Source organism: Vigna radiata, chromosome 8, assembly GCF_000741045.1.
Source record: "Vigna radiata var. radiata cultivar VC1973A chromosome 8, Vradiata_ver6, whole genome shotgun sequence".
Lineage (NCBI taxonomy): Eukaryota > Viridiplantae > Streptophyta > Magnoliopsida > Fabales > Fabaceae > Vigna > Vigna radiata.
In genome coordinates, this window is record NC_028358.1 from 39,798,479 (window position 1) to 39,816,156 (window position 17,678).

Genomic DNA, 17,678 nt, shown 5'->3' on the forward strand with positions numbered 1-17,678 from the left:
GTTGACTTTAATAAGAAAGAGAAAAAATTAGAGGGGTGCAGAATCACTTTATGAAGAAAGAGAAAATATTAAAATAATATTAATTAAGGTTAAAATGATAATATTTGAAGGTGCAGGATGAAAGCTTGGAAGTGGAGGATGAAACACCCTTCTTTTACTATAGTTGATCCAAAGGTTAGACAATAAAGATTAGACCACGACCTAAGGTCTATTATTTCTTTATTCAAATATCTATTGGATTGTATATTGTCAAAGATATTTTTATATCTGAAAATATATTTTATTATATAATTTGAAATTTATTTTGAATTACATAGTTTATAATGCATTTTTAATCTATAATATATAAAAGATTTCTAAATTATGTAATCTAATAATTAATCATAATTTAAAATATGTTTCTAAACTATGTAATTTTAAATATTTTTGAGTTATAAATTGCATAATTCATAACATGTTTTTGAATTATGTAACCTATATTTTTTTTGGACTTATATAGGTAATTTAAAGTTTTTAAATACCTACCAAGTGCAAGAAGAAAATATGGGGTGTTAACAAAAATGGTAAGGCTTAATTGTTGTGTGATGTCCAATGGGTTCAATCTCTAATATCCAATCGATTGGGTTGGATACGGGCTTCTACTTTAACACTTTTTTTTCTAATGGGTTCCTTTTTCTCCATGGAGTGTGAATAAAGACCAAAATACTCCTTTGTACATCTACATATGCATCAAGCTTCCGTTGTCCGTGTGACCAGTGAGTTTGCATATTGGTGATTTTAATTGTTATTTGCACTGCCCTTGGGATAAATTTAAATTTTTGATTCCTTAAATATAAAAATCAAAGATGATCTTATGCGAATATTGAGCATCCTCAAGTAATTAAAAGAATTTAAAATTTTTAAGAATAGGATAAGTACGAGTAATTATATAGTGAATATTATGTATATATATGCTAATTGTATTTATAGGACTAACATAAATACTAACCTATATTTCTATTAAAATAATACTTATCTCAAAAATAAAATAATAATGTAGTTAACAATAACATAATAATACCTCTTCAGAAATCATGTTTAGGTATGAAGTGGAGTTTAACATTTAATTGTATTACAAGATGTTGAATGTCTAAGTGTTTATCATCACAATCTAAGTCATTTGTTCGTTTGCACTAGAAGACTACCTATAGAGGTAATACGATGTCAAAGTTAATAAAGATTTTGCTACTTAAGCAATTAATGTGTACTAAATGTCATTACCTACCTTTTTACCTCAAACATGTATTTAATTAATATTAGATGCAATTCTTGTGCAGGATGAGCACTCAATCTTTCAGTTACAACCGTTCAATTTTAAAATTATTATTATGATTGTTCTTGTAATATGTCAAACCATAGTATGAACTATATATTTATGGGACGATCATATAATACAAATCATAACTATAATATTAAACTCTTGATAGTAGTTATGATATATGAATATCACTCTAATTAACATAAGTTTGGATTAATCTAGGAAAAAAAAAACTCTGAACCATTTTGAATTGCATTCTATAGTATGTTTATTTGAACTGAATAAAAATAAAAGATATTTAAAATAATTGTATGTAATTGTTTACTGTTTTTTTCATAACTTATTAATCTCATAAGATATAAATGTCTTGTTAATGTATTTGTTAACTAGCGATTATGGTATTCACAAAATAACTTTCACTCCACCTGCATTGTTGTTCATGATTTTTTCATATAATTTAAAAAAGAACAATACTTTAATAATAACGTGTTGTATAATTAGGAATTATATATCCAAACTACAATATTTACCTTTCAAAATATTCAATCCATAAAAAGATATAATCTCAAAATTACATTTTGGATTACCCTATAACGCAACAAAATAAATATGAGAAGCAGTGTCGAGATCCTCCATTGTTATTCAAATGACATCATAAATATTCATGAGACACAAAGAAGTACAACATTGTAAATGAGGCAATAAAAGGACAACAATGAAACTCTCTGGTAAATATAAAATAGAAAAGGACAAAAAGTTGTTTTACAAACTTTGAGGTGCATACAGAAATTATGATTGATGTAGGACGAAGGAGCCAGCCTTCTTTAAATAGACCCAAACAACACATCCAATTTTTTTATTCCTACTTTAATACATACATTGAAAGATAAGAACAACGCAATTCTCTATATGACCCATTAATGCATCACTTTTCTTTTTGGGCTTCCTCCTTTGTTATATATGGCGTAATCCAGTAATGCCTTTATTGTTTCATAACTTCCAAAAACTCTTTCCAAACATAATTTCTAATAATCTATTCAACTTCACCATAATTCGCTTTCATAATCGACATCATGAAAGAGGAGCCATTCATATGTTTAAATGTAATTTTATTATATTATTTTGTTAACTTCATATAAACTTTTGTACTGTGAGGGAGGTTTAGTTTAAATAAAAATTATATTTTTCACGCCAAACTTTATGTAACATTTTATTTATTATGATGATTTATTTTTATGATGTATTTTCAAGAGTTGAGATATAAATTAAAGTCTGGCAAAGTGAGTGATTGAGCACCATCTATATAACTATATTTAATGTAAGTTAAATATTTGCAGAAAGGGTTATGAAAATGATATTTATGGTAACCCGTATCGCAATGAGAGTGAATATATAAATGGATCGAAAATAGTAAAGATCTGAAAGAAAGAAAGCGTCATTTTCTGTTGCTGTTTTGAGATTAAGAAGCCATAAATTGCGTATCTGTGTGATTGAATGCATGTGTGTGTGTGGGATGGTAGCCCTAGTGATAGCCATAGCACAGCCCTGCAAACTAAGGTAAGTGAAAATTAGTGGTTGAAGTTTGGATGAAATTCCTCTTATATAGAGATAGCAGTGACTGGTGAAGCGACACATGTGGAAGGGTCCTAGCTATGACCTACCCTTGGTTTGCCTTCAAATGGTAACCAAACAGTAACATGGTCCCTTCAATTCTCCCACATAATTGCCCTTTAACCAACACAATACCAACATCTATTACCATTTCATACGCTTAAATTATCTAAACACTAACAACCTACACCTAACCATTTTCTTCTGCTTAATTACCCATGCAATTCAAAATCTCTACATGCATACAACCTACTCTATTTTTAGATTTCCATATATTTTTTATTACGTAAATTAAGTTGTCATATGTGTTTCTGTTGTAATGGAACGAGGATGTCACCTATGTGATGTTTCTGTCTCCGTCAAATATTTTATTATTTTGTGTAACGGAGTGGTGTACGGGGATGATCACCTCCGTAATACATTTCGATGTTTAAGTCAATCTTTCTTTGAAGATATAAAGTAATTAAATTATGAATAAAGTGAGTTTACCTCTAAATTAAACCTCTATCTATAGAGTTTATAAAAATCTGATCAATTAATTTATCTCTTAGTGATCATCAATGTAATCTTTAACCACTCATCAATAGCCGTTGTAATATCAGTTGAGTTTTAACTCTGCTCAACTGTCGTTACGGTATCCGATCGACCAGCTATAAACACATATTAACCGTGTGATTTTTATCTCTTAAAAACCTTTTTTATTAAGCTTTTGCTTCATATTTCTGGGTGATGAATACAGTGCACCCACCTTATTTGAAACGTGAACTTGAAAAACGATCTCTCGGAGTTTTTTCCAACACGTTATAATTTGCAGTTATTGGTAGCTTTGATAATGTAGCGAAGTGATAGTGTTCGCATAACTGAAAGCATTAATTAGCTAATATTATCCACCGCTAATAGTTACTATCTCGTATTGTCCAAAGTCCAAACTATGTTGCATCACTAACTTTAATTTACATAACTCATTCATTATTCATATTAAATAAGATCTAATATCTAATTAAATATCTTTTGTCGTGTCTCTTGCGAATTCTCAATGAATTTATGGAAATTCATTCCATCGTTGTACTTATTTATAGTCAGAATACAATTTCAACCTGATTTATTTGAGATTAATTCAAACTCAAACGTACCCGTATTATGTCCTTTATGGCACTTTTTTTCAACTTCATAATGACTCACGAACAAGTTCATAATGTTATGTGTATTTATCTCTCATAATTTTAATTTAAGACAACGTTAATTATTATTTTAACATTTACATAATTTTTAATTTGAATATATATATATATATATATATATATATATATATATATATATAATGATATAGAATAACAAAATTGAATAACTATTTTGTGAATATCAACAAAATTATGCACAAATCTTGATTTATTTGAAATACCTTAAAAAACAAAAAAAAAAATAGAATAATTAAACTTTATTTTATATTTAGCTTATATTACTATCATGATAAAAATATTATTTTAAAAAAGGAAAACATTACATTATTACCCACACTTTTTTTTTTTTTTATATAAGATTGTAGTTTCTCTTACCCTAAGTTTGTTTTCCTTGAAGTACAAGAAGGAAAAAAAAGTAGCATAAAAATAAAAACCAACTAAGAAACCCTTATCATAAAAAAAAAAGGTTTTAAATCTGTATTGGAAGGAGGAAGGATAATTGAAATACAAAAGAAAGAAAAGAAATGTTGCTAAATGGTGAGTTATAATAGAAAAAAGAGATTTCCAAAGTATTATTTTCTCCTTACTAGAATACTAAGTACACCCTTTCTCTTTGTTGAACCTATTTATGATATAAAATATAACTAAAACCCAAACTATTTTTAATATATGCACCACCTCTAATTTCTATTCTCACCATCTGAAACACAACTATTTTGTTTATTTAATTATAAAACTAACTTAAGGAAATAATAAAATACCTCAAACACACAATTAAATAAACCATAACTTAATTAAAATGTCAATTTAACTATCACATTTCAATTTCTTTCACACTCTTTATTTTAGCCCAAAAAATAAATCCTCATAATAGCAATGAAAATGATTACTAAAAATTAGTTTATTCCTTTGTACAAGAGATTTAACGAAATTTGCTTGCCACATGAATTATTATTTTTATTAAAATTCCATTAATCATTTTACATTTTCCACTTAATATACAGTAAATGTTATAAATTGATGAGATAAATTTACTTTTTTTTCCTCTTGTGAGAACTTTAAAATATGGGTAGTTCATATTAATTAATTAGATGAAAAGCAATTCAATAAAAAAGAATCACAAGTCATAATAATTTTGAATATATTTTTGAAAAATAATAAAAAATTATTACTAAATTTAATCTTAATTAATTAAATTAACTACATTTTAAATAAATGATAATTAATCGAAGCACTGCATGCCAAAACTTATTATACACGAGAGCAGCTACCACAAACGCATTCTTTCTATAAGTTCCCTAATATCACAGGATATTATGAGTGAGTTTTACAACAAAGAGTTGAATTCATCCATTTGTTTGTAATTTCAAAAAAAATCATCCAATATAATAAAAAAATGTGTTACAATGTACTTTCTCGTGCTTAAATATTAAGAAAATCAAAGAGGAAGAAAAATACATATATTGATTGTCTGCGATTTATTATGATTGAAGAATGGCTTCAATATAATTTAAAGCGATCTATCGATACCATTAATAAAGAGAGGGAGAGACTCCATGATATGTATCTCTCTGAAGTTAATTAGAAGAAGTAATCAATGTTTCCATTATGTTAATTCAACATCCCTACCTATAATTAATTAATTTATTTATTTATTAAAGTTTAGTTTGAAGTTAGAGGTGCATGTATATGTGGCAGTGATTCCATGATTGAATGATTAAGCTGAAGAATTAGCAGTATTAGTTAAAACAGAGGCTATTTTGTTTAATGAAGCAAGATATGGATTAAGAATCCCTCCGAAATGAGCATGATGAGATTAATGAAATTATTAATGTAATCCTTCGTTAATGGGTCACAATCATAAGATTTCCTTCACGGAAAGATAACCTGGCTTGATGATTATAGTATTGTAGAATAATATATTCACCAATGAATGCGATTGGATCAACAAATATGATCGACTCCTTTCAGAATTTATTAATCACTTTCTGGTTATACATGTTCACCACAATTGCCATGTAAGGAAGAAAAACTGTGAGAAGTTAATTAAAAAAGGGAGAAAATTTCAGTAATTAATAAAGTCGAAGGTTAAACCACATGGATGACATAATTTGCAGGAACATTCACACCACATGCCCTCCACGTTAAGCATCATTCTTCTTTCATTCAAACAAATATCTTAATTATCAACACTAATTTTTTTATACCTAATTAAGAATTAATTTCACTGTTATGTCATCTGGGTAAAAACCACTTTGCTTCATCTAATTATTCTAATCTTCTCTAAATGATTATAATTTCAAGGCAGCCTGGAACAGATTGTTCTGATACAGTAATCAAACTAATATGTGATTTGATTTTGTGTGCTGGTATGGTTTAATGATGGTAATAATTTTATTTAGATAAAATATTATCTATTCATGTGGTTTGATTTATGATTAGTTTTCATTCTCCTAGTTTCAGTTTTTCTCATTTAATTTAATTAGTCCTTGCAGTTTTTCATCCCCAAAATTTTATCTAATTAATGAAAAAAATAATGTACATCATTTTTTTTGGGTTAAATATGTTTTTAGTCCCTATACTTCGGGGCAATTTTAGTTTTAGTCCATTTTCAAACTAAGCTACAATTTAGTCTTTAAACTTCAGAAAACTCTTGGTTCAGTCATTTTTACCAAATTTTTTTAATTTTATTTGCTGTTTCAAACGTGTTTCTCAGTTAACATTGAAGTAAAAATGTGTCAAACAGTATAAACAATTCAAATACTATAATGAAACGTGCTTGAAACAACAAATAAAGTTAAAAAAATTTGGTAAAAAGGACTAAAACCAGAGTTTTCTAAAGTTAAAGGACTAAATTATACCTTAGTTTGAAAATGGGCTAAAACCAAAATCGTCCCAAAATATAGGAACTAAAAACATATTTAACTTTTTTTTTAATATCTAACCATGATTGGCGCATATTTCTTAACTTGAATAATTGGAAAACTATAAAAACTAAATATGAATAAAATGTTACGAAAAACATGAAAAAAATAGAATATGGAAAATATTAAAAATGAATGGACGGATTAAACCATTAAAAAATGTGAAGAATATATGAAGAAGTCATAAAAAAGAACATGGACAAGCCATACGAATAGAGAGCAAAATAATTCATGAAATGAATTAAAAACACTGCAAATAAATGAAAAAAAAATATGGACAAGATTACAAGTTAAAAAATCATATATAGATAAGTTGAAAAAAAATATAACGAAGCTTGATAGGGGAAATTTTCGTTATCGAGAATGTAAGTTTTGTTTATTTTAATATATAAGAATAAACTAAAATGTGATAACATTATTAAGTTTTGAATACTATTTTTTATGCTCGTTTGAGAAATACTTTATGAAAAAAAATTGCGCAAACTAATTATCAATCATATATCATGACGACGCAGAATTTAAGTTCATAAATTTTAATTTATTGATTTGGAAAATATCGTGTCATGTCAACAACTGAAAAAAGTAACTAAATTACATCAATAAATATCATTACATAAAAATAAAGAATAAAATAACTAAATTAAATTTGGTTCAAGATAAGTTACGTGTCACACGAGAAAATTGAAATAAGTTGTATTTTTCAAAGTTAAGCTCAACATTACTATATTATATAAAATTTGATTTTCATATTCAATATGGTTTTAAATACGAGTTTGAAAATTATAGCTTTAAAAATAAATAATGATCAGTTATACGACAATGAATTCTGAACAACAGTTGACAATCGGTATATATGAACCAAAGTATAAAATATGAATAACTATTTATTTTTTTTGTGTATCCTAAATTTTTGTATTTTATTTTTGATGGAAAATAAGAAATTATTTTCATTTTTTATATATAAAAATTTGGTATATAGATATATCATCCTTGCGATTATTTGATGTGTTAGGTTAGGATGAATGTTATTATCAAAGTTGCGACTAAAATGAATTTCTCCTTCTTTTCATATTCTTATGATTTATGTCTTCTTTTTGGCTGCCACGAAACTTTAGTAGATTCCTTGCCATCATCAATTAATGTTGCATATGCATGCACATTATAGAAGCATAATGCAGGTGGTTCAAAGATAAAATAAACACAAGGAATAATAAAAGTAATAATAATTAATATTACAAATGTTTCGTATTTACAGCGCACAATATATATAGAGTCGACAATACGAAACAAACCAGCTAACATATACGCATAAATTAACAAAATGCACATAAAATAAACATAGAATAAAACTCTCTCTGGTTCACTTTTCAATCATATAACCATATAATATAATTTCATGATATACACCAATACTTTTTACACCGTGTCACCTTCATCGTTTTTCATACATCTTTACCTACCTTACTTCTTCCACTCTTCAACATCAAGTACCCTTTTAAATTTCTACCCTATTCTTTTACTTTTTCTTTTCCCTTTTAAATTATACATGTCTTCAAATAAAAGTATTAGAAATAAATCATAATAATGCTGATAAATGGACTTATAAATAATTAATAATTTGGACCCCACTCTTGGGCATTATATCCATTCAATTATTGAGTTCTAATCATTTTTTGCTTCGCGGTTCTTCTTTCTCACTATGCATACGTATATCTCATTTCATCCAAATCAATTTTTAATCAAAAAATACATTTTTCATGGTTGTTGATAAAGCTTCGACGCATAAGACCCACATCATTTGGTTTTCTCTTTTCTCAATTAACTGATAATATCTTTATTACTAATAGAGAGAGATAACATAATAATTTGTTTCTTTTTAAAAATATTATCGTGTAGCTTTTTATATGTCTAGAATAAACTAAACAATATTAATAATCAATAATCTCAATTTTTATAAATTCGTTAAGTTGGCGATTAAAATATTAATGGTATGCATGTATTTATACTGTTTAAAAACTCCACGCAACTCGCTATATATATATTTGTTATAATTTGATGTTTTATTGATATTTAATTATTTTTTTCTAAATGTAGAAACATTAGTACATTCGTATAGTTGGTGGTGGTTAGTTTGATGTGAGAGTAAATGATGAAAATGGTGATTTTGATTGAAGTTGGAAATGTGAAAGCATACTAATTTCTTTTCCGGTAAAATGCCAAATAAAATAATATTGAGTCATAAAGTCCACCACGTTGAGGCACGTTGTGGGGTCATTACAAGTTAATGGTGAAGTCTTAGATCCAAAAAATACAAAATATGAAAATAAAGCTCACTTTATCATCTTCTTCTCTTTTACATCTAATTTCTAATTGAACATTTATTCACATTGAAGGGAGAAAAAAGATAGAAGAATTGACTGAGTAACTCTATATAGTTAGTGATAAGTATTGCACGTACAGTCACCTCATTGTACGCACCATTGTGGATGGTCCCTAATGCAAATTTTAATAATTGGTGAAACATGTGGAGTTACAACATTTTTAGTTATCCAAAACTTCATTCTATTTATTGTGTTAGGTTGTAGCTAACTGAATTTGTCACCAGTTACTTCCCTTCATAAATGGTCTTCGTCTTCGCAAAGAGACCTACTTCTACCATCTATCTACCCACGACTAATTAATTCATCTCACAATAAAACTTACAATAATTCATCACCACGTCAAAATTAGTATTTAAATCACCCACACAAATAATTCAAATTCTTCACTAAAACATGTTAAGTCATTTTTAATTAGTGTTCTTAGAGTACTATTTCTTAACTACAGATTTCATCTTTATTAATATTCCAATATGTTTGAAAAAAGAAAAAAGAAAATCATACCCAAATGATTATATGATAAATTCCAAGTTAAATTATTTGCATTCTTTCCGATTTCGACTTTTAAGTGAAGTTAGACTAACATGAAGTGAGATGATTATAAATGTAATTAGAGTTTAATTAGCAAAAGATATTACTCTATTGATATATAAATCATAAAATATTAGTAATTGATAGTTTTGTTTTTTGAGTGTAAATAATAGACATATATGTAATTGGAGTAAAAGCACCTAATGATAAGTACAAAAGTTGATTATACCGTTGTTAAAGGAAGGTTGGGATTGAGAGTTTATGAATGTGATTAATTAAAGGTCAATGATATACTTGGCATGGACAAATATGTAATTTGAGAATTTGTTATGCCACTCAATTCCAAAAGCTCCCAATAAGCAAAGCTGACCTACATGGCCCAACTTATCATCTACATCGTCCCTATCTGCAGGCTGTTCCCACTACTACATGTATATATTTAATTTTTGTTCATAAATATATATGATATACGCATACAAAAAATATTAATATTAATATTAATGGTAATATAAATTAATAGTATTATCTTTTTAATTTTTATGATTATTAGTTTCCCTTTAAAGGATCCATGTTATAATATATCTCTTAGCTTTTCTTTTGCTTTTTCCAGCACTAACGTATGACACACATAAGAGAACCCAAAGCGACTCCTCTAATATTGAGTTTCTTTTTTGAATCCAAGGGAAGACCATAAAAAAATAATAGAAATAAAAAATGAGCGAAGATTCCACAGCCCTAATCATAAAAATTAAAATAAGAGGAACAATAATAATTATGCAGAGATACAGCAAGGAAAAGTTAAGAGAGCTTAATTAAAGGGTAATATTTGCATTTTTCTAAGATGAAATTGACAGATCCCACCACCCAAAAATAAACAAATCTATTCACCCCCACAAAAGCATCCTCTCTCCATGCGCACAATAAAACCCCTGAGAGACTATACTATTCCCTTTGTTTTCTGATATATTCCCTTTTTTTTCTCAAGCTGTAATTGCTTAGCTAGCTAGCTAGGTAGGGACATCTCTCTCTCTCTCTCTCTCTCTCTCTATATGCAGCTTGGAGAAAACACAACCATGGAAACCTCCTCTGGTGAGGCTGTGGCGGCGCATGACGGTGGCGAGGTGATTATGATGGATGCAACTTCCGGTGAAGAGAAGGGAAAAGAGGGTGGCTTAGAAGAAGAAGAAGAAGGTGACAAGATCAACAGCTCATATGCTGGAAACAGATGGCCCCGCCAAGAAACTTTGGCTCTCTTGAAGATAAGGTCGGATATGGATGCTGTATTTCGTGATTCAAGTCTTAAGGGTCCACTTTGGGAAGAAGTTGCAAGGTACACCCACACCCAAAAATAAGTATATCAATATCAATATCTATCTATATATAGATATAGATATAACCAGACGTGTGATTTAACTGAATTCATTATTCAAGTATCTCTCTATTTTCTGGTTTCTTCTTTTTCTTTTTGGTGTATCAGTTTCTCTATCTTCGTCTTTGCTGCTTTTTTCTTCTCCCGTTTTGAAGAAACTATGTATGCTGGAAGCTAGCTAGTTTCTTCATGATCATGCATGGAGATTTTATGAACTCTTCATCAATTTCGAAACCAAAAAGTTTTTCAGACCCATTTCCTGTCGCTGTGTTTTTTTTTATAAACCAATTGGGAGGGAGGGAGCGGGGGAAACATTATAATTTATATTTATATTTTTATGTTTGCGTAGAAGATAATAATTAATTAATCATCTTTGTTAAAATCCGCAGTATCAAGATCACCCACATGTCTGAAATTCTTCTAACTCAATCTTGTGTTACATACATATACAACGAATCAATAGTTGTAATGAAACTTGTAAGTTTATGCAGGATTTGGAGTCGATCGAATTTTGTTGAGTTTATGTTTGTCATTTTTTGGTTTCAGCCTCTCAGTTTATATTTTCTGCGTCTTATTTATTGTTGAGTACTATTTTAGGAATCAACTACCCTCATGTTTTCATCAGTACGGCAAAGCCGTCTAAAAATTTACCCTTCTTTACGTGAAAGGAAGTAGCTTTATTTATTTTTATTTTCTTTTCAGTATTTTCAACAGACATATGTATTTCATGATAAAATTTGATCATTCTCTTTCTTTGTTTCCCTCCCTCTCTATTTATATGTGTTTAGGAAACTAGCAGAACTGGGTTACCACAGAAGCGCGAAGAAATGTAAGGAGAAATTCGAGAATGTGTACAAGTACCACAAAAGAACGAAAGAGAGTAGAAGCGGGAAACAGGAGGGAAAAACCTACAAGTTTTTTGATCAATTACAAGCACTTGAGAACCAATTCATAGTCTCTTACCCGTTAAAACCACAACCCACTTTGACAACAACAAACACGGTTGCATTATTACCTCCGCCAACAAGGCCTAGTGATACAACAACAATCTCTTATGTCACCACCACTGTTCCCTCCACAAACCCTACACCAATATCTCCCACACCACCTCCACCACCACCACCACCTACCAATGCCACCACCACTTCTCCAACAGTACAAACCAACCCTAGAAACCCTCCGCAACCCAACAACAATAACCACGACATCCCTTACTCTTTGCCTAACATGAACAACCTCTTCTCCACCACTTCAACCTCTTCTTCCACCGCCTCTGATGAAGACTTGGAAGAGAAGTACCGGAAGAAGAGAAAGTGGAAGGACTACTTCAGGAGGCTCACAAGGCAAGTCCTGGCCAAGCAAGAGGAAATGCAAAAGAGGTTCCTGGAAGCCATAGACAAAAGGGAGAGAGAACACGTCGCACAGCAAGAGGCTTGGAGGATCCAAGAAATGGCAAGGATCAATAGAGAACACGAACTTCTTGTCCAAGAAAGATCAACCGCAGCAGCCAAAAATGCAGCAGTTATTGCTTTTTTGCAACAGTTATCCGGTCAGAACCAGAACCAGAACCCCTCAACACAAACCGGTGCCAATTTCCTCCAAACACCGCCGTCACAACCACCACCTCCACCCCAAGTATCACAAGTGAAACCACCACCGCAACCACAAATACCATTGGTGATGTCAAATAATAACAATATTGAAATTCAGAAAATGAATAATGGTCACAGTGCAGTTGCGGCTACTCCTACAACTGCTGCTACTGCTATTTGCGTTGTTGCTACCACTCCTACTTCGTTGAATTCTTTATCTTCTTCTAGGTGGCCGAAAGCTGAAGTTCATGCTTTGATAAGGCTGAGGACGAGTCTTGAAACCAAATACCAAGAAAATGGACCAAAGGCTCCACTATGGGAGGACATATCAGCAGGAATGTTGAGGCTCGGGTACAACAGGAGTGCGAAGAGATGCAAAGAGAAGTGGGAGAACATCAACAAGTACTTCAAGAAAGTGAAGGAAAGCAACAAACACAGGCGAGAGAATAGTAAGACATGTCCCTATTTTCACGAACTGGACGCCTTATACAAAGAAAAGAGCAAAAGTCAGAACCCATTTGGCGTTTCATTCCTGAATATGAAGCCACATGAGATGATGGAGCCCTTGATGGTGCAACCGGAGCAGCAGTGGAGACCTCCCTCGCAATACGAGCAAGGTGGAGTGAAGGAGAACAGTGAAAGTGAATACGAAAGAAAAGAGAGAGAGGAGGAAGAAGAAGAAGATGATGATGATGAAGAAGTAGAAGAGAATGAGAATGAAGAGGGAGATCTAGAGAGTGTGGAAGATGAAGGAGGGAGCCGTTATGAGATTGCGACAAATAAACTTTCTTCAGTGGACACAGTTGAATGAGACAAGATAAGGAAGTTTCTGATTGGATGGAGAGTTTAATTTTAATTTTTAATTTATAATTTATAATTTGAATTTGAATTTAATTATTTTTGGGGGTTTTAATTATTTAATTTGGAATTTCCAATTTGGGGTTAGGAGATGTCACTGAAAGGTTTTCATAGCAGATACACACTAAAGGGCATGCCAGAAACACCTGCACTATAAAATTCAATTCTTTAATAATGACCCATCTAAAAGCATGGTGGTGCACAAGGTACCTATCTGACACACTTTCTGATCATGGGCCAGCTTAAAAGCAGATCATTGGAGTTGTGGGTCACATTCCGGCCGCCATGAACTGGGATCAGAGTTAAGATCGTTAGCAACAGTTCACATGGGCCAGCAAAGCACAAGAAGTTGTAGTGGGTGTACATGTTTTAGCGCTCTTGAATATTTATAATGTGTAAAGTGTAAATTGAAGATGACAGACAAACACAGAGAGAGAGAGATAATGAGGTCCCATAACAGTTTAATAAAATAAAAAATGCTCACATGCAACTCTTGTAATTTTCCTTTACTTTCATTTTATATCACGGAATCACTGTGTAGTTCTACTTTCACTTTCTTCTTCTTCCTCCTCCATTTTTTAATTAGTCGAGTAGGAGAACTTTCTTCATTTTTTTCACCATTGACTTTACAACCCATCTATTGCTGTAATAGACAAAATTCTTGATTTTTATCAGAATGGAAAAGTGATTTAGTTAAAGAAGATAGGGCATATTAAGTTAACTTGTCAATTCTTGTCAATTAATGTTCAACACACATATTACTACTTTTTATAACAGAAAAAATTGCAATGAAAATAATAAATGTATCAAATTAATTTAGGGTGTATTAAGAAATATAGATTAAATTATTTCTTAATTTATACAGCTATCGAAATCTTAAGTATATATTAGTCTGTTTTTAATAGGTTAAAAATGGCATGATTTGAAGTATTTTTCTTCTACCATATATATTCTCATAGAGACATTTTAAAAGCATTAAATATATATGACTGATGTTTTAGATTACTTAGAAAGCAAGCACTGAATTATTTGATATATAACAATATTTTTAAAATGTTGACTTTCTAGATTGTAATAATGATGGAGGAGAATACGGTAATAAGGCTTTAGCTAGGGTTTGTATAAAAAAAAATGATGAACAGTGAGAAAAAGTAAAAACACAACCACTCTCTTATCCTCTTGCCATCTTCCTATAGCTAGTTGCTACAAGATGACAACTTTGCAAGAGGCAACCTGTTCAGGTAGCACAGAGAGGAATCTTATGACTCATGTGCTTTCCAAATTAATTAAGCTATTCAATTATAATATTCTTTTTTCTGTGTTAGTCCGTGTTGACTTTTTGTTCTATCTATTGGGATTCTCAAGATCAATAGTTTCATTATTGCACTCGTGCGGAGGTTCAAATTGCTATTCACCGTAAAACATAAGGAATAAACAAAGATAACTAAATTCACCCATTTATATTTTTCCTTCATTAACAAGACAAATTGAGTGTTTTTTCATACAAGATATGTTTTTTAATAAATAATTACGACCAATAAAATATGTTATGACGGAGTCAACATTCTACGTCACTGTATTGGAGTTCAATTTCGAACTTTTTTTACTAGTAATATTGCAAGCAATATTATGGGTGATAAACAGTTTCAATATCCCCACCCGAACCAACATGTAGATAGAGGAAGACCAAACATAAAGTTTTGGAAACAACTAACTAAAGTTTTTATGAAAATTAATTGATGAACATGTTTTTCCACACACATTTCGATGCCATAAAAAACATACAGCTATATTTGTATGCTAACTAAAAACTTTACTTAAATTCAGGTGCATTTCATCAACATAAGATGAGTAATGTGATGGCCATATACATTTGTTTGTAAGGAAGATGTTTTGAAGGAAAAAAAATTGGAATAGAAAAAGATTATTTTAAGTAAAAGAGAAAAAGGATAGAAAGAAAAGAGAATTGTGATATTTTCTTTTATTAGCAAACTTTAATTATTAGTATTTTATTATAAAAAGAAATTGAATTCATAACCCTTTTCGTCTTTCCTTTTAAAATTTTCAAATTAACCTTATCATATTTCTTTAAAAACTTTCAAATCAACCTTATAACTTGGAAATATTTAACCTTTTCCAATAATTTATTTTGAAGCTCCACCACTCATTATACCCATCAATATTGCGATTGATACATTGATGTTGCTCTCAGAAAACATTACTGATTTGGACAAATACGATCTTTATGTACATGTAACCGAGGATGCTGCAACACACTTCCTAACAAAAGAGGTGATGTGTTTAAAAAGAAAAGAAAAAATAGTTTTTTATTATAAAGATAGAGAATAATGTTAAATTTTAACGTTGATTGATGGTTTTATCCTTTGTCTATTTATCAAATTTATTTATTTTTATTATGATATTGACAAATAACTGGTTAATGGTTTTATCCATTTGTATGCTTACAATCTTTAAAAAATAATTAGTAATATATATATAAAATACTATTTTATTAATTTTAATTAGTTCTAATTGAATTATAACAATTCACTTATAATATGGTTGATATGACGTGTTTATTAAATAATTCCTCAGAACTTTCATCGCTTTTATTAAGTACTATAGTTTTTTTAATTATTGACAAATGAACAATATCTTACAATCAAACCGTTAATACAAGATTAGCAAAGTTTGAATATGCAGTGTTAATTGTGTGCTATCATTATGATTTTTCAATGTGTATCCAGAAAAGATAAGAACAAAAAGTAAGTACATTTATTTTAAAAATTTCAATTGACAGTGATAGTTTGAAGGCATTATTTTCCACTCGTGTACTAAGTAGTTATGTACAAGATATGTGTGCTTTTTAAATAGAAAATGACATGGTGGTATTTAGAGTTGGCCTTGGTGATGGAAGAGATTTGTCTCAGTTACAAATCTAGTAAATATTTTGGGTTATGTTACCACTGACAGATTTATTAATTTGCTGCTATTGGCATTAATTTAATTTTTCTTACCTTTCTTTGAGCTGCTAGCAAGTTATTGCCCTCCAGTATGACTTTTTAGGCCAGAAGGGAGACATATGTAGGAAAATATCTTGGGTCAGTTATAATTCAAGGAGTATGTAAGTCTACATATATTCCGAATATGGTAAGGATTTTAAATGTAATTTTGAGTTTTACAATACATAAAAATGAGTAATATATATTACATTTCATTGGATTTATTTGTGTTCTAACAATGAGTATTTCCTTTTTAGTAAAAATTGTTTTTTTTTGGATATTTTTTTATAATGAAGTGAGAATGAAGATTTTAAAGTGTGTAATTATTTTAAATGGTTTCATGAAGATAATGAGAACGAAAATTATATTATTATTAGTGATAAAGAAGAAAGATCTATAATCTTGAAAAATCTTTTATGATTTTTACAAAATGGTTAAGTTTATACAAAATGGTTAAGTTGTTAATAGTGATGATATATCTTTTGAATTTTGATTAATATAATCCTTGTTTGTGTGTTATTTAAAATTTCATGGAATGTTGCAAAAGTGACATGTGTTGTCATTAGCAAGTAATGTGTTTTATGGGCTGTATTAAATTTGATTTATTTAGTTATATGTTTTTGTAATGTGATCTTATTAAATGAATCAAAACTTTCAGTAATATACACATAAAGATAAAAGTTAAATTTGGTTGTAAATACATATTATATTAATTCCAAATAAATTCCAATAGAAAATATTGTTCTTCAAATGAATAAGGTTTTCAATACATATTGAAGTTTCAAATTATATGTTCCAAAATAGGACGAAATGCATTGCGAAGTTCCAAATACATAGTTCCAAAATATACATAAATAAAGTTACACGACTTCTAAACTAGGCCCCTCCTAAATGAGAATTTCTCTCTAATGATGAGTTTTGCAGTTGGTTAAATT

At 29.6% G+C, this 17,678-nt stretch overlaps 1 protein-coding gene across 1 annotated transcript; it reads left to right on the forward strand.

Moving 5' to 3' along the window:
• Nucleotides 1–10,689: 10,689 nt before the first annotated feature.
• On the forward strand, nt 10,690–14,293 carry LOC106772376 (trihelix transcription factor GT-2-like). The gene is made up of 2 exons (XM_014658752.2): nt 10,690–11,252; nt 12,080–14,293. The coding sequence occupies exons 1-2, from the start codon at nt 10,972–10,974 to the stop codon at nt 13,692–13,694; spliced, it is 1,896 nt and encodes a 631-aa protein (XP_014514238.1). The 5' UTR covers nt 10,690–10,971; the 3' UTR covers nt 13,695–14,293.
• The last annotated feature ends 3,385 nt before the right edge of the window (nt 14,294–17,678 follow it).

Coding starts and splice junctions, on each gene's coding strand:
- LOC106772376 (XM_014658752.2), top strand. CDS start 10,972: ATGCAGCTTGGAGAAAACACAACCATGGAAACCTCCTCTGGTGAGGCT. Junction 11,253..12,079: donor CTTTGGGAAGAAGTTGCAAG/GTACACCCACAC, acceptor ATATGTGTTTAG/GAAACTAGCAGAACTGGGTT.